The 25,568-nt window shown below is 35.2% G+C and overlaps 1 protein-coding gene across 1 annotated transcript in view; it reads right to left on the bottom strand.

The window, feature by feature from the left end:
• Positions 1 to 25,568, bottom strand: part of LOC145685965 (C-Maf-inducing protein-like) — a 504,177-nt gene that overhangs the window by 234,727 nt on the left and 243,882 nt on the right. The window contains exon 3 of the mRNA XM_081758762.1: positions 12,694 to 12,744. Within this exon, the coding sequence (XP_081614888.1) occupies positions 12,694 to 12,744 (51 nt within the window). The remainder of the gene's footprint in view (positions 1 to 12,693; positions 12,745 to 25,568) is intronic.

Below are 25,568 nucleotides of genomic sequence, written 5' to 3'. Positions count from 1 at the left end.
GTATTTATTGGGATGTTTTCATAATCCTCTAAGCAAAAGTACAGGCCTTTCTTTCATTATTATAGTACTTTACCGTACTAGCCTATATCAAGAAGTCAAATTTCGTAAGTCACGTTACAATCGTGAGCTCGTTTCTCTGCAGTAGTGCACTGTTGCCAGATACACCTATTCATAAGTACTTTTCTCTTCAAAACACAACAACGCTGTGTACCAAGATACAGTGTTGGACTATTTTCTAAGCCAGGTTCCACATGAAATCCGGTCACTTCACGGTGCACGGTATTTATTGTTTATATATATATATATATATATATATATATATATATATATATATATATATATATATATATATATATATATATATATATATATAGGGTCAACGCAGAACAAAACCATTGAACGGTGCTCATACATATACCGGTGAATTTCATCTGTAACTCTTACTTTGGAACCCACCAGAAACAAATGATGCCAGAAATCTAGCGGAAATGTGTGTCATGTTTGATCTACTCGTTCTTAAAAATAATCTTTCTGAAAAGTTGACTCTTACTTATTACGGCACAGCTTCGCGCAGCCCGGCATACCCCATCATTAGACGGTTCCCGCAGAGTACGCACAATTCTTTACCTCCAAGTAATACAGCTTTGCACTATATTACTAGTAGGTTCAGAAGGCTCGTCCCTCTGTCAATCGTCCAATAATCCAGGAAGGCACAGTTTACTTTACCGTAACGGTCCAGATTAGGACGGTTTCACCTATGAGAAGACCTAAGATGTAATACAGAAAATAGGTGAGAGCATCACCCACTTTCACAAATCAATTACGTGAAATATCACAGTTTCGTTTTACCTTAGTCATGCTTCCTGGAAAAGGAACGAACGAACATAAATACTTTCAGTGCCATTTATTAATAATAGTTAAACGTATCTGAAACACTGTATAAATTTACATAGTTACTTTGCCCCAATATCGCAGTTAGTTCGTAGTAACAGTTCTAAATTTCTTGCAAGAAAAAGTGTTAGTCCGTCGAAGCACGCGAACTTTCGTGGTTACCCGGTGTGAGTCCTTTCATTTTCTAAATCTGATGAATCTTCTTGCAATAATTGTTCTTTACGTCACTTCTGACGATTTATGAAGCGATTCGTCCCAAGAAACATGATAACTATAGTATTCCACAATTAGGTCGAAGAAATTTGAATAATTTAGTGATTTTTACCGTGATTGGTGTATCATCACCTATTCTTCACACAGTATGTCCGCCGATTGCTTTGTTCACCTAAAACTATCTCGTTCTCCACCACTTTTTGTCACGAAGTACATTGTGGTATAGATTTACTTTAGTAATAGCTTATAAAGCACTTGTAAAAAGCACTAATATTTTTATCACTGCTTTTGTAAATTATTTGTAAAATTTCAAATATAACTTTAGCTTTTCAAAGATATTACGTAGTTCACATTTTGTAAAGGTTTTGTTGTCGAGATATTATTATGTTCAGCAAAAACTTGCTGATTAATCTTGCACACACTAACACATCGACAAAAACTTTAGTTTATTCTCACCGATTCTCTTGATTTTCCTTTTCCTTTTCTTCTACTCCTCTTTCTTTCAGTATTACCAGATGACAGTACAATCAACGAAAGGAACACACATGACGAACTGTACGAATCCAAAAGAACGTCACAAAAGTACACTAACGCAGAATTTGCGTTGAAGCGAAAAAATATATCAAACAAAAATTTGGAGCAGTTACATACAACGTATAATAAACATCGTTACCGAATTAGTATGATGTGCTAATCAACATGAAATCATCATCATCATCATAGGTATTCTGCCTTTATTGGCAGGTCATTTGCCGCAGCTGAGAAGCTTCCATGCTCCACGGTCCTCCGCTAACTTCTTCGTCTTCGCTTATGATCTTTCTGTTTACTTTCCCGCCACCATACCCTCTAGGACGTCCCTCATGATACAATCTCTTCTTAGGCAATGCCCCAACCAGTTTCTCTTCCTCTTCCTACTAATATCTAAAAGTGTTCTTTTCTCACCCACCATTTCTAACACACTCTCATTCGTTTTCCGCTCGACCCAACTAATTCTTTCCATGCTTCTCCACACACACATTTCGAAGGCTTCCAGTCGATTTTCATCACCTTTACGTAATGTCCACGTTTCCGCCCCATACAGTACAACACTCCACACGAAGCATTTTATGAGTCTTTTTCTCAACTCTTTATTCAAGGTCCCACAAAACATACTTTTCTTCCTCCTAAAGGCTTCTTTCACCATTCCTATCCTTGCTTTTATTTCACGTTCGCACTTCATGTTATTACTAAGAATACTACCCAGATATCGAAAACTATTCACTTGTTCTATTTTCTCCCCTCCCACTTTTATATTTGACACAGACCCCTTCGTTCCAATCACCATGGCTTTTGTCTTTCTAACATTTATTTTCATCCCATATTCTTCAAAGCCTTTCCTCATTTTTTCTAACATTTTATTGATTTTCTTTTCAGATTCTGCAAGAAGCGCCATATCGTCTGCAAATCTTATGCATCTAATCATTCTACCTCCTACCGAAATGCCATCATCATCATGTAGGCTCTTTTCCACTATCTCTTCTAGATAGACATTAAATAGTGTTGGCGAAAGGCAGCATCCTTGTCGAACTCCCCTTCCAATTGCACTCTCTTCCGTCAGTTCTTCCCCTATCCTAACACTTACTTGTTGTTTCATGTATAAGTTTCTTATGAGTCTTCTATCTTTCCATTCCAACCCTATCTTCGTTAGAACTCCCAACAACGATTCCCAATTCACGCGGTCAAAAGTCTTTTCTAGATCAATAAATATAACATACACCTCTTTCCCTTTTTCTATAAATCTTTCACCGATCGCCCTTAATAATCCAATTGCATCTCTTGTGCCCTTGCCTCTTCTGAACCCGAACTGCTCCTCCTCAACTTCTTTATTTGTTGTTTCATATAACCTTCTGTTCAGTATTCGGAGCAGTATTTTAGCTGCATGAGATATGAGACTAATAATTCTATAATCCTCACATCTCTTTGGGTTCGATTTCTTAGCCATCGGTATCATGATCGTTTTCAGAAAGTCTTTTGGCCATTCTCCTGTTTCATATATTTCATTGCATAGTCGGAACAATTCTTTCTTTCCCTTGTCTCCTATATTTTTAATGAATTCGATTGGTATGTTATCTATTCCGGTTGCCTTTCCATTCCTAATCTCGGATATAGCCTTTTCAAACTCATCCCTAAGAATACTAAATCTTTTATCATCCTCGCCTACTTCATTTTCTACTTCAATATTTAGGCTACACGGTCTATCCCTACTCTCATATAAGTCTTCAACGTATTCTTTCCACCTTCCTATGACCTCATTTCTCTCGCTGATTACCTTCCCATTCTTATTTTCTACTGCCATCATAATACCCCCTTGTTTCCTCCGAAATTCCATAGATTTCACCTCCTTGTACATTTCCTCATATTTCCCAACTCTTTCTAATTCTTCTATGTCCTCGCATTTTCTTTTGTAAAATTCTTCCTTCGCTCTGTCTGTTTCTCTTCGTAATTCCTTATTTAACTTTCTGTACATCTTTCTGCCCTCTTCTATATCAACCTGTTTCCACATTTTCCTTTCCCTCATTTTCTGCAACATCTGCTCTGTAACCCATGGTTTCTTAGCAGTTTTGTGTTCGCGGTAACCTACTGCTTCTTCTGCAGCCTGCTGTAAGCAACGTTTAATATGTTCCCACCGAGCGTTACTACCTGCACCTATTCTTTCCTCGTTTGAACGTTTTTCTTCGAATTTTTTAACGAAAAGATTTCTTATTTCCTCGTTTTTCAACTTTTCAGTATGAACATGAAAAGTTACCAAGAAATAAGGAAAAGCTCATACTCTGGGCCATAAAAGATTTAATCCTTGCATAAAACTCATATATTTTTTTTAAAATGCAATTTCATTCCTATCAATAGATGGGCGAGCTACAAAAGGTAACGCCTTCTCTTGGGCCAGTGACATCAATTTAAGTGTGATAAGAAGGTATTAGGAGTGGGTATCAGAATTTTTGTAATATTTTGATTTATTGTCATTAATACATAATTTTTCGGTGAGAGATGTGGTGATAGTAATAACGAAGTGCTGTTGACTTAACATAAGGTCACACGATGTTAGCTGTGACAACGGTGTTAATCTTCTGCTCTGGGGCTACTCAGAGCGGGTTCAGACAATGGGAGCCCTGTTAGTGAGAACAAAAGAGTACAATAATGTTATCGAGGAAATAATTTATTAGGATCTCGTAAGATTTTAATGTTAGTACGTCCATGTTTTCGCACGTCCGTTACTTCGAACGATAACGAGCGAAAACGAAATTTTTAATTATGTTTTATTGCAGTAGACAGCTAGAGGAATTATCTCGAACAAGATCGCTAATGGAGTAAACAGTTAATACATTTACGGGTAACGATGATTTTAAACTATTGTATCGTTTAAAATCAGTAACATTCTTTAACGCGTATGCAACCTAGGACTCCAGATCGATCAATTCTTAAATTGGACAGACCATATTAATAGAATATGCAAGAAAGATTACGGCTCCCTTCATTTTCTTCAGCGTTTAAAAAACCTTCTTCTGGAATCCATTAAAGCGTCCCTGGTTCAATCACTGGTAATCTCTCATTTAGATTATTATGATGCAGCATATGTTGATTTAACCGAAGATCTGGTAAAACGTTTACAGCGCATTCAGAATGCCTGCGTTCGCTTCATATTTAATAAAAAGCGCTTCGATCACATCTCCCATTGTTATCAGCAACTAGAATGATGCAATCTAAGCACCAGCCGCCGCATTCATTCTCTAACACTTTTATATAAAATAATTAATTGTAAAAAAAAAAAAAAAAAAAAAAACCTATTTATCTATCCTCTAAATTTAAATTTCTCGGCGATACTCACCCACTAAATACCCGTTCTAAAGGAAATACAACACTCGCCGTTCAAACGCACAAATCTAATTTATTTTCCAAATCTTTCACACTATTTGCCACCAAAGCTTGGAATGACACCCCCTAAAAGCATCAGAAACTCTGGTTCAGCGTTGACTTTTAAATGTCGCGTTAAAGAATATCTTTCAGTAAACAAACAAACAAACAAACAAAAAGTTGTTACACATGAAACTATTCCTTGGGTTACCATACAGTCGTCCGGTTTTCTTTTTTTCTCTATTTCTATTTCTTCTTATTTTCTTTTCTATTCCTTTCTGATATATGTGTATGAACGTATATATTATCACTTAAGTATGTGCATCATTTTATCTATACATAGTCAATCAAAGGAATGTATTTTATATGTTATATATAATCAAGATTGATTTCTTTGTTTCTCTCTCTTCGTATAGTTTAACATGTCTTCAGCATTATCGAGAGTTTCTTTAGTGTTTATTTTATATGTAATAAGTTTCATTTTCACTTTTCATGTATTATTTTCTATATTGTTCTGTATTTCTGTAACTCTTTTAACGTGCCTAAGTGTATATCCTTTTTATTTTCGTTGTAAAAATATATATATATATATATATATATATATATATATATATATATATATATATATATATATATATATATATATATATATATATATATATATATTGGCTTACATCTCCTGGGTTTCATTTCAGTCCATATCACTTCTCGTTTCAAAATTAGAATTGTATAATTTGGAAATTACCGTAGTCTCACAATGTGAAGCAAGATACACTTTCTGTTAAAATAGTCATTTTATTAACATGTAGACCAGCACCTATGGGGTAGCCAGGGAGCTCACCCCTATCGATCACCGTCAGCCCCCTGGAATTTTCAGCTGTTTGTTAGTACGAGTGTATATGTACGAATGTAGGCCAGAGTGAACTCAAGCCAGTCTCCTCCAATATATATATATATTACAGTGCCCCCCGTCTTAATATTCTGGTTACAGTCATGGTTTTTATGCTAATGAAATTTGATAGCTGTGCCCGGGCCCACAACCTTTTCTCTCTACAAATGCTAAATTGATTGCAGCGCCATACTTCTGGTTAGATACAAAAACATTATCTAAATTATATTCCTCTTAATCAATGTAGTTGTGTGCAAGTACATACATTAGCTTACATTAAAAAAAAAAAAGAAAGATACCAAATGTAATTTAAAGTTATAACTCTCTCCAGTCATCACTATACACCGCTATATTTGATGGTCTGGTGCCACAGAAATGCTTTTTCTCGATTATTGGCTGGAAGCAGAAAAAGATATCACTTGGCAGCTGCTTTTGACATTTGTATCAATACGAGGACAACCACATCATTTTCTACTGGTAATTCCTTTGCTACAAAATTAAAAATCATATTTACAGTAATTTTGCTTCCTTTTCTTCCAGACCCATTAAAACACTAGCAACTTCTTTTCGAAAGGTAATTTTCAATTACAACAATTTTAAATAATGTGGGGAAATGACGGTTTTTTAGTTCTAAAAAAATGTTTTGTATGCTTAAAAATGAAGTGAAATTTGTAATTTAACGAATCCAACAACTCTCTCTTTCCTGTAGATTAAAGGGACAGATGTATAATAAAAGTTAATGATTATATGGAAAGAATTGATGGAATGAAAATTCGGGAGGAAACGGAAGAATTCCGAGAAAACCCATAAACACGATTGTCTCGTCTCGTCTCAAAAATTTTGTAGAAGTCTCGATTCTCGAAAAAGCTTTTCTCCTCTTGTACCGTTTTCTAAATGTATGCGTAAAATTTATGCACTGATAACTTTTTTAAATTTCGTGCAGAAGATTCCGTGTCATAAGAGGCCCACGAAGAGTGTGATATAATAACATTTAAGTCATATATATAATTGGAGTTTATTGTGTAGCAACTTGTATTATATTTAAACATCGATAAATGATCTACAATCACTTCATCAATTTATAGTTTTTATACCTGCTATAAAACATGTAACACTAGAAGATTGTTTGAAACCTAAAGCCACATTGTCACGTTAAATGAATCTTGTAGCTGTCATTAAAAAAAAAAAAAAAAAAAAAAAAAAAAAAAAAAAAAAAACTTTCAGCCCGATCTTTCTATTTACTCTTTATACGTTACAACTTCTTGAAGACAAGAAAGGTTTCTCCACACATGCAGCACTGCACTCTAGTGGACAAACAGTGAACCTCCTCATTAAAAACATGTATTTTGGTGCTCTTCCTCTCTCTGTCCAAAAGAATCCGTTGTTTCGGAAGCGGTGAAATTGGTTTTTCTTTTATGTCAGCGGGAGGGCGATAGCAGGTAGCAAGCAAGACTCCCAGAAAGTTGCGCATCGTTCAACTCCTTGCAAGATGGAAAAAATGTTTTATGACTTTCAAGACTTATTGTACAAGGTGAAATATGGTAGGGTTTCAAGAACTTTTTATGACAGCTACAAGTTCTTCTAAAGTGACAACGTGGCTTAAGATTCGGGTGAACTAGTGTTGCCCATGAGATTCTGAAAGGGAAATTTTCCTTCTCGTGGACAACACTACTTTCAACCATATACAAGAATATTTTCACTATCTCTCATTGTCGTTGCTCTGAAACTTTTCCACAGACAAACGGACGGACTGACAGGCATAGCCTTTCAAGTGTTAAGACTTCCTATACTTATTCATAGCATAGTTTAGAAGTCGAATGTACAGATAGTCCTCGATTAACGTAAATAAATCATTCCAGATCTTGTGTAAGTAGAGTTTTTAGCATATCATAAGATTTGATGCGAGTATACATGAAAAAGTATAAACCGTAATCCAAAATTCAATTACTGTATACAGGGTGTTTCAAAACATCACCGACAAAGTTTGGCAGTTGTTCCTGACACCAGGATAAGACAAAAAATATAGACCAATCTGGGTGCACAAATGAATGCTTCCTTTCAGAGTTATAGGCTGACGAAAACACGAAATATTTTTTTAATACTATAGGACCTACCGTAGTCTGGTCAAGACTACTTACGAATTAATATGTGCTCTATCCGAAAATACATGTTTCAAAATCCTAAGATATTCACGCAACAATTTTTATAAAGGGAGTTTGGCTACGGGCATATAATTTGAAGTACTCACCAACTTCCTTTATAAAGGTTGTTGTGTAAGTACCACAGGATTCTGAAACATAAATATTTGAATAGGGCACATACTAGTTCTAAGTGAAGTAGTACTACGGTAAGTCAAATATTTAAAAAAAAAAAAAAAAAAAAACATTGCTAGTTGTTTCTTTTTTTAATATGAATATCACGACAGCGTGTGAAACTGAAATTTCAATAGGACAGCATCTTCGTTTTGTAGAACGTGTCTGCCTCAATGGATGTACGGCACCTTGACGCATAAAGAAAAGCCAGAAAGAAAAAAATAAGAATATTCTAATTTCTTAATCTGATATTCACGCCTGCCAATTTTTATTATTAACGCTTCACTTACTTCTAGTTTTACCACCGTTGGCAGACTGAATCTTAAATAACAAAACACAGGAGTTGGTTCTTAGACTAAGAAATACGTAAATATAGGCTTCAGAAAACAATATATGCGCACATGAAGATCACCATCAAAGTTTTGAAACAAAGCCTAATGGAACTGTAACAATTGTATACTGTATTTTCACTCTAAGACAGGGTTTCTCAACCTGTGGCATGCGTAACACTGGTGATATGTGGCTCACTATTGGAGGTACTGCAACTTATGGTGATATTAATAATTAATATGCTTTGGTGGTACGCGAGTCGAAATGGTTAAGAACCCCTGGTCTAAGGGCTATCTTCCCTTCTAGAAGACACTTAAGACTTTTAAAGTTGTTTTAACCCCATCAATCAATAGCAAGATGGTAGACACAATTTTTATACACTCAGAATGAAAGTATTAATTTGAAAACACCAACATATTGTACAATTTAAAGTCAGTTAGGTATACAGCAAAATATTTCTGAACTGATTGAAAATTGTAAGGTAAATTTCAATATGAACACTTTCTCAGCATTTTGTCCAAAGAACCAACAAAACTCATCTGAGTGGTGGATTTGTCGAACTCATGAGTTGGATAGGAGAAAATCCTTTATACATAGTTAATAATAATAATAATAATAATAATAATAATAATAATAATAATAATAATAATAATAATAATAATAATAATAATAATAATACATTCCACAAAGTTTACAACGATAACTTGATAATTAATTTATATTCATTTTCCTTTGGCCACGAATCATGAGTACATGCCAAAGAAGTAGAAATGTTAAATTTTGCTTTTTAAAACAAAAATATTATACCAAAATACCAAAAACTATTAAATTTCCAAAAACTGTTAGACTACAAATAGTGTTGCCCAGAAGGCGAGAAGTACATTTTTTAAAATTCGAGGTAAGTTTTTAAAAAATTACAATTTTCGTTACGTTTTCGAGATGATATGAGAAATTTCTCGAGTCTTGTTGCTAGTTCGCCCAAGTCTTAGATCTCAACCACTGTTTTAGTGTTTCATGATTCGTAGTGTAAAAACTATAAATTGGTAAAGTGATTGTAGGGACATAGTGAAGATTATTTATCATCGATTAAAGATACGTAAGTCATAACACAATATACTCCAATAATAAATATGAATTAAATATTATTATATCACACCTTCCTTGGACTTCTTGTGACGCGGAATGATTTCGATAATGTTCCATGGTACAGTCCGTGCTATGCAAGCCATTGCTGGGCCGTACGTACGATTTGTAATGGAATTAATTATGTTGGTATGCCAATGGAGAGGGATTTGAGAAAGCCTGGCATTAAGACAAAAATCGGGGAACAAATTTCGTACATAAATTTACGAAACGAAATGAGAATTATTATTATTTTTTTTTTTTCGAGAATTGATACTTTTACAAAATTTACGAGACGAAACCACAAAACCCAATTCCCGTTTCGTCTGGTAAACAACAGTATAGCTAGAAGGTTTAACAATAAAGTTCCAGGACTGACGTGGGTACCTGGAAAGTTGTTCTCTTTCAGCAAACCGTGATGGGTACTATTCAAAGTGGTATCCCTTTTCCTCAAAGCACAGATTTGGACGAAGTGTCTAAAGCTGGTTTTGAAATACAGTGAAATCTCTAAATAACGGATAACTATGCGGAATGAATTTTAGTTCGTAAATGAGAGGTGTCCATTGAAGGGAGATCACAAATATTTAAATTACTCAGAGCTCAAGTGATAATTGTATAAATATGCAATGAATACGCATTACTAAACAACATCACCTGCTTCAGCACAAATACCATAAAAACCGGCCGACAGATGCCGTCTCCAACGAAATACGAGAAAGACACGAAGAAATGTGAGAAGGACACGAAAAGTCACAAAGAGGACCATTTCAACTCCTCCACACGCTTCGCCTCCAAAACTGGCTATAAAAGAGGACGCACAGCGGTAGAAGTCATCAGTCACCAACTGATCGTATCTTATCTATCTCTCCAAGCTGCTCTGGGCGGGAGAGACTTCGTAACTTTACCTCTGTGCTGCTTCGGGCAAGAGGTTCCTTACTAATCTCCGCGCTGCACTGGTCAGGAGATATTATTATCTCACCTCTGTGCTGCTTCGGGCAAGAGGTTCCTTACTAATCACCACGCTGCACTGGGCAGGAGACATTATCCCACCCCTCTGCTGCTTCGGGCAAGAGTTTCCTTACTGATCTCAGCGCTGCACTGGGGAGAAGACATTATCCCATTTCTGCGCTGCTTCGTGTAAGAGGTTCCCTACCAACCTTCGCGTTGCACTGGGCAGAAGATACTCTGCCACCTCTGTGCTACATCGGGCAACAGGTTCCTAACCAACAACCACAAACCTCCCCACTACTCTGGGCAGGAGGTTCAACTTATAGACAAACAATCATTAAAGACATTACTTATTTTGTAATTCAGTGTATAAATTATATAGAAACTTTTATAATAAAAAAGGTGAGGGGAAAAACCTGTGTACCGATTCTCTACTATATATTATAATACATTAACTGTAAATATAGGCTACTATCGAAATCCTAGATTCAGTGCTCGAATTACTAGTGGGAGGAGAAGGGGAAAATCTCCCTCTGTTAAAAAACAAAAGTATCGCCGAATGATGTGTTTATGTGAGTGTGTACTGCAAAATGCTTGCGTGATAAGATTCTTAAATCATACTTCTATAAAAGTCCCTTAATCCTCTTACTAACTGTGCTGAGAGTAAATATAACCCAGGGAGAACAGGCAACATTATGATTAAAAACTGAGAATATAGACAGAATTAACCGATCATGACAGTTTGAATCTGCAATAGTTGTCTGTCGTCTGATCCTGTAGATACTAGTTTCTGATTAGGATTTTTCTGATAACTGTTTGATCAGTTAAAGGAATCAATTCAGCATGTTTTCAAGTTGTAGAGAATATTTTCTGTGCTAAATATGCTGAAAACAATTCTTGTTTGTTATGAAGAAGTTACTGAAATGTCTGTATCTGAGTGTATCCGTAAAAGAGAGAGTTCTCTTCCATTATAATACATATATTTTTTTCCGGGAGAAAAAAGTTGTCCTATTAAGGAGGTGTCCGAAATTAAAAGGTGTTCGTTAAGGGAGATTTCACCGTAAATTTCTAGATTGCAGATGAGTTGTGCCATCACGGATGTCTGGATATTTTAAACAATCGTGAAATGTTGTTACTTCTGTGCCAATTTGATTTTGGAGAATAAGAAGAGGTCTGCAGGAATCAAATCTGGATAATAAAGAGGTTGAGTGAGTCTGGAGGACTCAATACTACTAAAATCTGTCCCACAGTGATTAGTGAACACGTGTATTGTATTCATAGATGAACCAGTTTCCATGTTTAACCGGGTATGGTTTCGCACGATGAACTTGTTTCAGCAAATGATCAAGAACATCGCGATAAAAGGTACCGTTGACTGTTGCTCTTTCAAGAATGCATTGCCTTGGTTGTCTAAAAAGATTAGCATCGTATTGATCCTTGAATTCTGGAGACGAATCTTTTTTCGGATGGTTGGATGTGTTCCGCTCCACTCCATACGACAGCAAAACACAATGCTAGTTTGTATATTTTAAGTGTTAACTAACAGCTAAGAGTTGTGGGCAGCCAGCCAGTTTTCTTATTGAGTTGTCTGTGATCAGTGTGTCGACTTATATCACTATTATTTCTAGCTTTCGCCAAAGTTCGCTAATATTTAATTCAAACAGCTCCTGAAGAGCCGTGCGGTACTTAGTTAACATTCAATGTTCAGTGTCTCTCCCTCCGCTTTCCCTTTTCCTGGGACCCAAAGCCTCGTGACGGTGATAAATACCCTTGTTGCTGACGTCCTCATTGAACACATAGCAATCAATCAATCAACAAGCCAAAAGCACGCTCGTCAACATTAAAGCGTCTTTTAGGATACAATTTTGAAAATAGGAAGGGATTCGGACTATGGAAAATAAGTAATAGAATTAACAGTTTTGAATGTTGAAACAAAATATGTTTTAAAAAAGAAGGTAAAAAGTCAACTGCAGCCTCAGTGATTATTTCATTGATGAAAATTGATCATAACATAATCACAAACAAGTTTTTATACACAGTAATTGAGTTTTAATGATTTTCAAATCCAATGAAATAAAGACAATTTGTCACACTTACCTTCCACATAATGGAGTGATACCACTGGTCCCTGATATAAGCGTTGTTTGCCTGCAAAAAAACATAATAATTAAATTAGATTTTTTCCCCTTTGCTGTACGTTTTGATATATCTTTGAAACTAAATTACAATTTAGAGTTATAACTGAATAATACTAATTAGTTTGTTTACAGTGGTAGGTATAGTGATCAGTCAGGTACATCCTTTCTTGAGTTGAGTTGAGTTGATTTTAGTTTAGCGTCCCTTTCAGCAGCGAGGCTATATGAGACGTGGACCTACTGATTAACGTGGAATCCGAACCACATGAGCTCCCGCCGGGAATCGAACCCGGGTCTCCCACGCCAAAGGCGCGTACGCTAACCGCTTAGCCACGGAGGAGCTCTACATCCTTTCTTAAGTTATTTCCTTACAAATATTACGTAAATATGCTACCTTCATCATTTGTATGCTTGGATGTTGGATCAACGAAATTTCACAGAATTATGAGCTCTATTGCTAAAATACATATTGGATTTTATAGTTACATATCATTAAAATACATTACGATACAGTCATGCATATTTTTGTTTATTAGGAGCACGCCTTGTGACTCATAAGATTGTGCTGTTAGTACGTCCGTTCGTTACTCTGTACGATAAATCTTGAGCCAAAGTTAATTTTTAAATTCTATTTCTTAGTTAGACTGATTATCTCGGAATAGATAGCTAGACTGATTATCTCTGTCGAGTTATTTAATGGAGCCAATCCATTAACATTTAAAGGAGTAACGGTGACTATCAAATATTATATATATAATCATATAATATATATTATATACCATACATATTAGCGAATTTTCGAGTTTTCCTTATAGCAATAGATAGATAGATTGATTGTCGAGTTATTTAACGAAGTCAATACGATAACATCTTAACGGGTAACGGTGACTTTAATAGTGGCTATCCATATCCTATGCATGTAAGTTTTGCATGATCCTCTTTACTATATGTAGCATAGTTTACTTATATATTATTTTTAGATTTCTCAGTATCCTACGTAAAATAACCCCGTTTCTGTTGTTAAAATATAGGGTGTATCAAATCTTCATCTGATTTCTGAGTATTATAGCTTGAAAACGACTAATCGTAATCGTATTTGAATGAAACACTTTCAATTTAAAAATAAACATGTGCAAGGAAGTATTCAGGTTTTGTCTGATTAGAAGGAGATGTCACTAGTGAGCAGAAGACGCATGCTAGTGACATCTGCCGCCAGACAATTAGTCAAGCAACTTTCCAATTCCCAAAAGAGTTCAAAATAAGGAAAGAGTCAAGACTTGAATATTTCTGAACTCAAAACTTAATGTAACTACAATTAATTTGCATATTGTTTCGAAAGCCATACAGCACTTTGAATTTGGATAATATGTGTATATGTGTATGAACTTGTATGAACGTTCCCTGTCTTAGGTTAGAGCCCATCTCATCGGCCTAATGGTTACTGCGCAGTCTCGCGTTTACCTGCACTAGCCACAAGTACAACAGAGTCTCAAGAAGAAAACTAAATTCATGTTAAAGTGTGGCCTAGACGAAAGAAACGAGGGCTGTGAAGCGACGTTGCTAAGTGGTAAAGGTCCGTGGTTAACAAATGCGAGTGAATGGCCAATAGCTTCTTTCATGCATAGATTGACGTGAATGTGTACAAAGGTGTGGCAACATTGCTGTCCTCTCAGTGGCTAACAGCATTTAAAGGGAACTCGGAGCACCACCTTCAAACGCCACAAACGGTCTCCCTTAGCATAGTTATTACATATCATCATAAATTCATCAGTATTTGGGTATTATTTACTGTTGACACGTAGTTGTCCAAAACAAATAATATGTCGTTATTTGATCAGGTGACAATCTGTTAACCAATAAGAAACGTTTCCAATAAAACACTCCCCACTTTGTCTTCACAATCTTGTACACTTTAAGTTGTAAGTACTAAAGTGCCAAATATATATATATATATATATTTGAACATTTAGTTGCCACAGGCCTACAGAAAAAAAATTTTCTTGGTGCCTAAAATTTTAGAGCTGATTTTAACTATGTGTGGGGCGCTGAATCCAATAATGTAAGCAGTTTTTTTCTATCAGCTCTACTTTGGTAGATACAGGCTACTGTACCAGTAGTGTTATTTACGTTACAATGTATGTGGAAGAAATATTACAATCCAAAATAAATATGTAAATTATAAATGATGTAACCACTATTTCTGCATGCTTCTTGCAATAGTATACAAAATAAGCAAAAGAAATACAAATATTCTCGTAATAACAAGTTTGAATATGATCTTATAAACTCTGCAACTCAAATAAATCCTACTGTGCTCTATAGAGATTTCTATTTGGAAGAACGGCGCTCTTTTCTCATTAGTGCTGCTATCTGTCGGTACTAAACGGAAACTAGTCATATAGTAGTTCCAGGAACGTCCACTAGATTGCATTGGTATTCTACTTGGCTAGTGGATCGTAGTTGTTGTCTTGCAGGTGGAGTGACATGTTGGAACATGTGAGTTTTGTTCTGAAATCATAACTTGTATCGCGTATACTAAGGCTTTATATTTAACATCCGTGTTAGTGGCCTGAACATAAAATGAGTTCAAGTCGAAGAAGTTGTGTTAACCATCCTGATGTGTTTTGCTACATATGTGGTGAGTACACATTTAAAGACAATAGAAAACATATCAGTGACTTTGTAAAAAAAGCATATCATGCATATTTTGGTGTACGCCTAGGGGACCAAGATAAAACGTGGGCTTCACATATTGTGTGTAAAATGTGTACTGAACACTTGCGACAGTGGACAACTGGAAAAAGAAAAAGTCTTAAGTTTGGTGTTCCAATGGTTTGGAGGGAATCCACAAACCATGTTGATGACTGTTATTTCTGCCTGGTAAATGTTACGGGTATGAATAGAAATAACCGGAACAAGTGGACATATCCTGATCTGCCTTCAGCAAGACGTCCAGTTGTTCATTCCGATGAAATACCAATCCCAACGTTTCACCACTTGCCAGAGCTTTGTGAGACTGAAAACGAACGTAGTGAACATTCTTGTGACATGGATGATGGAAGTGACAGTGATTATGAGGGAATGTCAACAATTCCTCAACAGTTTAATCAAGATGAGCTAAATGATCTAGTTAGGGACCTTAATCTTTCAAAAGAATCGTCTGAATTACTTGCTTCCAGATTGAAGGAGAAAAACGTACTAGAACAAGGAACTAAAATCACATTCTACCGAACAAGGGAAAAGGAGTTTTTACCATTTTTCACTGAAGACACAAATCTCGTATTCTGTCACGATGTTAGAGGTCTCCTAGAACACATGGGTCTTCCAGAATACAATCCAGATGATTGGCGCCTGTTTATTGATAGCTCCAAGCGAAGTTTAAAATGCGTCCTTCTACACAATGGCAATAAATATGGCTCAATTCCAATCGCTCATTCAACACGACTGAAAGAAGAATATGAAGCAATTGCTTTGGTTATGGAAAAAATTAAATATCAGGACCATCAGTGGGTGATTTGTGTGGATTTAAAGATGGTGAACTTTCTTCTTGGACAGCAAAGTGGCTACACAAAATATCCTTGTTTTCTATGTCTGTGGGATAGCAGAGACAAAGCAAACCATTGGTCAAAAAAAGAGTGGCCGCAGAGAGACGACATGGTTGTTGGTAAGAAAAATATTATTAACATGCCTATTGTTGAGTGTGACAAAATCATTTTGCCACCTCTACATCTCAAGCTCGGTTTGATGAAGCAGTTTGTAAAGGCGCTAAATAAGGACGGGCCGTGCTTTGCTTACATGGGAAACAAGCTACCTCAGATCAGCACAGAAAAATTAAAAGCTGGAATATTTGATGGTCCCCAAATAAGACAACTCATGAAAGATCCGGCTTTCGTGGAGTCCATGAATGAGACTGAACGTAGAGCTTGGACCTCATTTGTAGAAGTTATCAAGAATTTCCTTGGCAATAATAAAGCTGATAACTATGTTGAGCTAGTGAACCAGATGCTTAATGCATTCCAAAAACTTGGATGTAATATGAGTATCAAAATTCATTACCTGCACAGCCATTTGGACCGTTTCCCAGACAACGTAGGCAGTCTGAGTGAAGAACAAGGTGAAAGATTTCACCAAGATATTAAAACAATGGAGGACCGCTACCAAGGAAGATGGGATGCCCATATGATGGCAGATTACTGCTGGAACCTAAAAAGAGACTGTGCAAAGAAACATTCAAGGATGTCACGAAAACGAAGCTTCCGAAGTGTTGAATAGATCGTTTTGAACAAATTATTTGATTTTTTATTCATAAAAACTATTATAAAATGTAGTTACCGAGTTATTATGTACTTGATGTTTGTGTTTATATGATTTTCATTATTTTCAAAGTGTTCCAAATAACAGATTTAAATGTCATAGTTTTCTTTTCACTTACAGTAAAACAGCACCTATGCAATTTTCAACGTTGTAGCAGGTCAGTCTTGCAATTCCTATATCTCAAAAACTAAAGCTGTTAGGGGAAAACTAACGCCATATTTGGATTCAGCGTCCCAATTCTACTTCAAATCAGCTAAGAAACACCCGGCACCAAAACCATTGTAAGCCAGTGTAATAATATTTGTGCAATTTGTAGAATATTCATTTGCTGAATTTGGATTGTAATACTCTTTTTCAGTACCGAGAATGTGTGGAATCCGAACCATGTAAGCTTCTATCGACAGTCAATTCCATGTTTTTTGCAAGAAAAATAAATACGCTAACAACGTATAACAGCCAAGAGGGCCCTCTTAATACGTCTATATTAAGTGCATATAAGAATATAAACAGGGGAAGAAACTAGGGAGAAACAGGATGAGTGAAAGACTAAAAGCCAAAGCGAAAAGCAACATACTTTTTATTTCTCATTTTCTCGTATGAAATAAGAATTCACACAATAATCTGTCTTATTTTTACTTGCTTGCTTCTTTCTTTCTTCCTTTCTTTCTTTCTCTCTCTCTCTCTCTCTCTCTCTCTCTCTCTCTCTTTTCAGAGAACATTTTTCTCACAACACTGAGTTTCGATTTTAATATTAACACAACGGAAATACATACAGTAATGATTTATGAAGCCTCGCGAAATGTTTATCTTTTACATTTTCAGGGAATGGCCTACATTGAGTACCATTTACATCATTTTGAGCTCTTCTGGGCTAAATATTGATTTCAGGGATCAGGCAGGCGTATGAGTGTGTGTGTGTGTGTGGTGTTTTTCGAGGGTGCAAGGTTATCTTAATGTCAACCATCCATAGATGGAGCAGATGACCAGGTGTCGCCAGGCAAAAACGTAAAATATTTTTGGTATTCCAGTGGGACAGAGAGAGCAGCAGATTCCATTCACGTTAATATCACCGGAAAATGAGGGAAACATGGATACATCAGTGTACCATGAAAAAGAACAATATAACCTTGCTCTAATATGCAAGAATATATATATATATATATATATATATATATATATATATATATATATATATATATATATATATATGTGTGTGTGTGTGTGTGTGTGTGTGTGTGTTCTGCGTTTATACAGATCCCCCTTTCCTCGTCACTGCAGAATCGATTATAGGATTCTGCAGTGACACAGTCAAAATTTTGCTTTCTTGAGTTTAAATATTTTCTTTCTTTACTTAAATGTGTACTTGCAAAAACATTCGGTGAATAGACATATGCATTGTATTTACACCGACAAAAGCCTCGTAAAGACTACTACCTAGAGAATTGTCAAATTATTACTAAGTTTGCTTATTTATTGAATTGTATTTATTTTTGATTATGTTTATAAATTGTTGGAAATGTTGCCAAAATTATGTAACATACTCCAACAACAAGAACGACAGTAATATTTTAAAGATCTTATTTAGGTATGTTGTATCTGTATAAAAGTGCTTTTCCCAATATGTAGACCTACAAATTATATGCAGAAGTTGTAACAATCGGTGCTTCAACAGCAACATGTAAGAATAAATTTCTTGCCTGAAAAGCGTTGTTACACCACAAAGAGAATCAATGCTTCACGAGAATCAATGCAATCTACCTTGTTCTATTGGCCTATGGAACTTTTTGTGGACAAATATCGAAGACGCCCTCGATGATTACAAATATAGAAGTTTTTGGGAAGTGAAATAAAACCTGCGAGCTTTTTAAGGTTTTCTAAAACAAGCATAACGTAGGACCTATTAGTGAGTATGGCTGCTATTACGATACTTCTTGTTCTATAGGAGCTCAAGAAGACATGCTTGTTTTTTTTTTTATTATTTTGTTTTCACAGTAGCGTGTTAGATAAGCATGGATATTTTCAAGTGTTTAATTAGTTTGACATAAAATACTCTAATCCTACATCATTAGGTATCCACAACACAAAATATACAGCTTCTGTGATATTTTGTAACTGTGATAAGCATGTATGTATCTTGTTCTGAAGTATTTAGGTGTCACATTGTGATCAACCAAGAACTGTTTTTCAGGCATTCAAATATTACAGGTTAAGCGTAACATTAATGCAAATTAGAAATAATATTTCTTGACTTTCTACTCTCTCCCTCTGCATTGCATCGCAAAATACGATGCATCTATGATAGCATCCATACCATTTATGATATCAACATACTATTATAGCCCTTCCTCCATGAGAAAAGGGTTCTTTTTTTTGTCATCGCATATACTTGTGTTAATTCTCCCGTCGAAAATACGACGTTTTCCTTTAGGTTCGTCTTTGGTTCTCACTTAGATATATCAATGCACTATGGATTTAAGACTATAATTAAAGAGTATATTATTTGAGATTGGCTGTAGAATTGACGACGAAGAAACAATGTGCACCTCCAAATTTTATAACATAATGAAAATAAAACGCCTCAATGGTATTTCGAAATGCAAGACCGCAGTTTACTTAAAAAGGGAACTAACGAAAACAGGTAACTTGAGCAATATCCTGCATTTTTGTTCTCTATTGTTTGAAGCTATAGTAAGTAATTCATAAATGATATATCTACATAACTTGTAAATGACACTGTTGACCTAGGAATGTTATCTTGTTTTCCATTGAAATGACGAAAGAAAAATAGTATTTCGGTTTACAACTTTAAAAAAAAAAAAAATAGAAAAATAAACTTCATCTGGGTAACATTTGACTACAACATGAGTTAGAAAATTAACACTTATGCGAATTAAGTTATTGTATTTTTGTTATAAAAATGAAGGTTTATTTCGTGGGCTACGTAATGGCAATTATTAATTTCTTAATGACATTACGAATTCAGAAAAAAATCTAAATCATTTACAATCTTAGGCAATTCGTAGAACGACAATATATAAGATTTTTTAAAAATAAAAATGGTTTGTATGTATTATTTCATGTCCTCGTAAAACAGTAAAATACATAGATACGAATTTTCTTCGTTTCCGGAAATGTGATACAAAAATTAATAAATTGCAATGCAAATTTAAATTGCATTCGCAAATTGCTAGGAAGAAGGAAAATCTAAAAGAAACACACTGATAAATATATTATTTACAATAATTATATTATGAAAATAATTTTATGTAATTACAATATCTTGCTATTGGGTTGATGAGAATTATATTAGAACAAGTTCTTGATGTAAAGGAAGAGTTGTGTTTGTGCTTCATCGACTGGCAAAAAGCTTTCGACCGAGTCAATTAGACGAAACTTCTGAAATTACTTAAAGAAATCGGGGTCAACTGGAGAGACTGACCGCTGTATTATGATTATTAGTATGATCACGCTTACCAAACGTGTTTTACATGTTCAGTGTAAACTAGTGAGATTCGAACGTACAGTTGAACAAAATATTTAATGTTTTAATTCAGAATATATACTGTTCTGATGTAACACAACTTAGAATTTATTATAAAAGCTTTTGTCGGCAAACTATGCCTAGTGTAAATATCATTGAATAGTGATGAAATTAAGTTAAAAGTCCTTCTTACGAGGTTTGGGTCCTTTTGTGCTCCCACTTCCCCTGTTACTTCAACCTTTGCCCTATTTGAGCTCCGAAATAACAAAAATGATCACCGATCGTTGAACATTTTTAAACGAATCAATTTGATATAAAACATATCAAGTAATTTATGTTGATCTTCCACTCGTGGAGCATGACAAAATTTTGGGGGGCCCGACTCCTGAATGGCCATCCGTAGCTATGGGTCTGCTTTACACATGTTATGTTGTAACGCAGGTTACATAATATTAAATGATTATTTTCGGTATACAAAAATAAAATAGCTGCCCCCCCCCCCAAAAAATGACTGCCCTTTCGCTTACTCCCCCAAAATTAAAACTGGCGTCGTCACTGATGCTGAAGGTTTCATCGTATAGCAGACCTATGGAAAAAAAGTAAAGAGTTTAAGATACGCTATTGCCTCAACAATAATATTTTTGAGCACTATGCTGTAATGCAAACGATTCACAATATGGCATAACTAGGACTTCCGTTGGATTGAATTTCATTAGGAGCATAAAGGAAGCTTGATTACAAGATTTCATCACCTCGTTGCTTTATTTTACTCTGTTTCATAGAATCAAAGTACAGCTTAGAAATTGTTGTCTCATGACAGTGCTTCAAAAGAATGATTATTACTTAGAGACGTTTGCTTTCGTATTTATTTCCCAAGAGAAAACTAACAAAGTATGATTCAATTTCTCTTCTTTTTTTAAAAAAAAAAAAAAAGAAGAAGAAGAAGAAAAATCTGAACATTTAATTTTTTGTTCTCGAGTTATGATCAGCAGAGTAAGAAACGCTGATTTATGTTTGCAGAATGATGATTAAGGATTAATTATCTTCAGTAAAACAAGATTAAGAATCCTTATAAAAGGAACACTAAATTGAAGTCTCGTGGCTTTCGGAAGAAGAAAGGAGATTGGTTGCTTAGTATAAAGTGTCTGTCGTTGTATAGTAAGGGTAGCTTCATCAACTTTTAACTGAAGAGGGTTCTTTTCTCGGTTTCATACGCTTACGACGTCTTTCTTGTCTACAAACATCTCATTTCAAATGTTTCATCTCGTCATTTTGCAATGGGAACACTCATCTCGTTCTCTGGTTTTGAAATCACCTCCCCCTCCCCCTTCCTGTTTCCTTCTCTTGAACGTTATTATCTAGAGGTATTCCCTACAGGAAGAAGAAGGAAAAGAGGGTCCTTCTCACAAATTCGCAAAAGCACAGGCTCCATCTCTCGGTTTTCTCTCACGTCTATGATTATAAACGTAATGAGGGTTGTAAAGGTCCGCTGGCAAATATAAAATGGATTCACATTCCCCTTCTTCTTCGTTCTTCTCGTCTTGCGGAATAGCGTTGCCAATTCTAGCAGAATGACACAAGAGCTTACGAATATTTGATACACCTTTTATTATTATCTTCAGCTCTTACGTATACTCATCGGTATGAATATTTAGATATCACTGGAATTTCCACAGATTTTTTGTTGATTTTTCCTCTTGAACTATAGCTATACTTATATGTGTGTGTAGTGTGCAATACACACACAATAAATTTAGACTATATTGCAAGAGATGGTAATACAATTTACGTACAGTCATAAGATATTGATCTAAGAGTTGGCCTTTTATTTGGTTAAATAATGAAAGATAGAATAGTAGCGCTACAAATTGATGGACTCACTAGACTAACCGGCAAGCCACAGCCAGAGCCCTCTCAAAGTCCACCTATTACTATTTACTTTCGGATAAATAAATAAATAAATAAATAAATAAATAAATAGACAGAGGGTATGGTGACTCAGTCGTAGGCGTGCTCATCTCTACTAGGAGGAGTCCTAGTTCGATCTTAGGACATAGGAGTTTGTGGGTAAATCACATCGTGTCCGTAGATTCTCCTGTTTCTTTCAACTAGTGTTTCCTACCCGACAAGAAATAAGGTGTCTCGTCTTGTACAGTAAATTTAAGTTGAAGTATTGTTTCGTCTCGATTATCGGAAAGCTTTTCTGCTCTCGTCTCGAAATTTTCATCGACTTATTTTGTATATTTACAAAATTTATGTCCTTTTTTTTTTTTTCTTGATTTCATTTGAAAGTAATCAGAATCCTTCCGCGTCACAAGATCTCTACGAACAGTGTGATATATAAATATTCAAACCATATTCAATACTGCTAGCAGAATGACAGTTCTTCACTCGAGAAGAATACGTTTCATTTTGGACATAAAGGGCACCCAAAACTATGAATTCGACACCAATATCGGTCATTTTCAATTATTCTTACTCGTCACCATCCCCCCTTAGGAGTACTAATGGGGGCAAATTTGAATTTAAACGGCATCGGAAGTGTCATTGTTCATCTCAGCGACGGTAAAAACTGTGGATTTGACACTAATATCGGTCATTTTCGATCATTTTTATATATATCTATCCCTCCTGCTTCCCCTCCCCTAAGTTGCACGTCAAACTGAAACGATACAAAAAAAAAACATCCCAGACCCGAACCTCATCTATGTTGAAAATTTGATCGAGATCGGTTGGGTGGTTCAAGAGTTATTGAGTCACATGGTCACTTTCTTTATCTATCCATATATATATATATATATATATATATATATATATATATATATATATATATATATATATATATATATATATATATATATATATATATAATGTAATGCCTTGTGTATCTTTAAATGTTGATAAATACGCGTTATTATATTCACACAATCATTGTATCAATTTATAGTTTTTATACTATGAATCATAAAATACTAAAACAATGTCTGAGTTCTAAGACTTCGGGGAACTAATGTTGTTCTCGAGACTCGTGAAATGTCTCGTTGCGTCTCGAATTTGAAAATGCACATCTCGTCTCATAAGCAACATTATTTCCAACGTTCTTTCACAATCATTCACTTTAACTAATAATTAATCTCCTTTGGCATAAAGGACATAATAGTAGAAGGATATCTTAAATAAAATATTTCATTTCATTTCAATTTGTTCAAACTTATAATATTTGTGCCATAAAAGTAGATTGGGGATTGTGTTGATTCAGAACAGAATTATAACAAGAGTGTATGCAAATGTGCAGCTCTAATTTCAGTGAGAGAAGAAACTTCGACAGAAAGTACACCAAAGATTACTGAATGTATAGGCAAATGGTTGAAAGTTTCATTAAGGGTGGTTTAAAGGGACAAGTTTTGCCGATAGATGTCACCACAGTCTTCGTCTCTCTCTCTCATGTATTTTTTACCTTCCACGAAAATTCACGATTTCTCTTACAGATTTCAACCTAGAGACCTCAAATTTTTCGAAAAGGAACTTCGTAACCTATCAAAGGTAACAATCCGTGCCGATTTTTTTATTTTAGCATTTTCTTCATTGTTGAAATGGCTTGATTGTTGAAATGGACATCCAAACCTTTAATAATATAACTGTTTCAAGATTGAAGAAAATTCTAAATAAAAAATCGGCACGGATTGTTGCCTTCGATAGGTTTATGAAGTTCGTTTTCGAAAAATTTGGGGTCTCTAGGTTGAAATCTGTAAGAGAAATCGTGAATTTTCGTGGAAGGTAAAAAATACATGAGAGAGATATGAAGACTGTGGTGACATCTATCAGCGAAACTTGTTCCTTTAAACCATCCTTAATTTACTAAAAAGTATATCAGGTAATAAAACATCTTGCCACAAATATGACATAATAATCCATGCTCAAGTGTAACTCATATTCCTGAACAAGAAGTGTATGGAAATATCTAGGTACATTGTAGTGTGTCCAACTGCAATGTGTGTTCTTCGATATTTGTCTGTTATCTTGTAAAATTACGGAAAAGTCATACCAAACTTAAAGGAAGCTTGAAATTAGCTTTTGTTGGGAAGTTCATAATCGTGTGTGAAAATAGACAGTAGCGTCAAGACATGTAAATGAACGTGAGCGAAAAGAAAGATAACCAGAGTAAGTTACTACTTGTTCTTGCTTCAGTAGTCTTCCCTGCTTGTCTAGTGGCTAGAGCCTTTCTTTCTATTTTAAGTGTACCCTCGGAAAATATGTGAAGCATACTTCGGCCCCACCCCCGTCGCCCTCTTACGGGGAAAATCTTCCCTTTGTTTTAGGAAAAGAAATGCATTACATCAACTATGTTGCAAATTTGTCGTTCAGTCGTGTGGTCTTGGCGAGTGAAGATCGTTGTTAGAATGGCTAAAAAGATAAGTGTATAGCAAACCCAGTGAAGTAATTCAATGTAAAAACCCTGTCCGCATCCAACTATTAAAGGACCTCGGGCACAGTTACTTGTCCCTCCTCTTTAGAAGGAGGGGAAAACACACATCGACAGCAGCACCAGCAGTGATACGCTTGAAATAGAAAGATTCTAGCGCATGTGTCGTTGGTGCACGGAGTCCAGGGACTTCTGGTATTAGAGCCTTGAAATTTGAACATACTACGGTGGTACATCTTAAACTAAAGCTTCACGTTTCATATAGCTTCGATGCTGACAACGGACGCTATCTCCAACCAACAAATCTGCGTTTCCATATAATGCATGAATCAGACATGTGTTCTGATATTTGTATGTGACTTATATTGTGTTGTAACTCTACTTCGTGCATTCATCGATTTTTTATTAAATATGGCCTTAGTGTCTGAATGTAATAAAAGTGGCTGGACCATTCTGATAGCGGGTAGTACAGCGGTTTCAAATTGTGCTACATGTATGTTTCCATTTGAATAATTTCATCAATACACATTATTTGTATTGTTTTAAGTAATTAACATTTTTGACGAAATAAGCTTATTACCTTATATATATATATATATATATATATATATATATATAT

The sequence above is a fragment of the Thermobia domestica genome, chromosome 1 (genome assembly GCF_964235325.1).
Source record: "Thermobia domestica chromosome 1, izTheDome1.hap1.1, whole genome shotgun sequence".
NCBI lineage: Eukaryota > Metazoa > Arthropoda > Insecta > Zygentoma > Lepismatidae > Thermobia > Thermobia domestica.
This window is presented reverse-complemented; position numbering and strand designations above follow the sequence as displayed.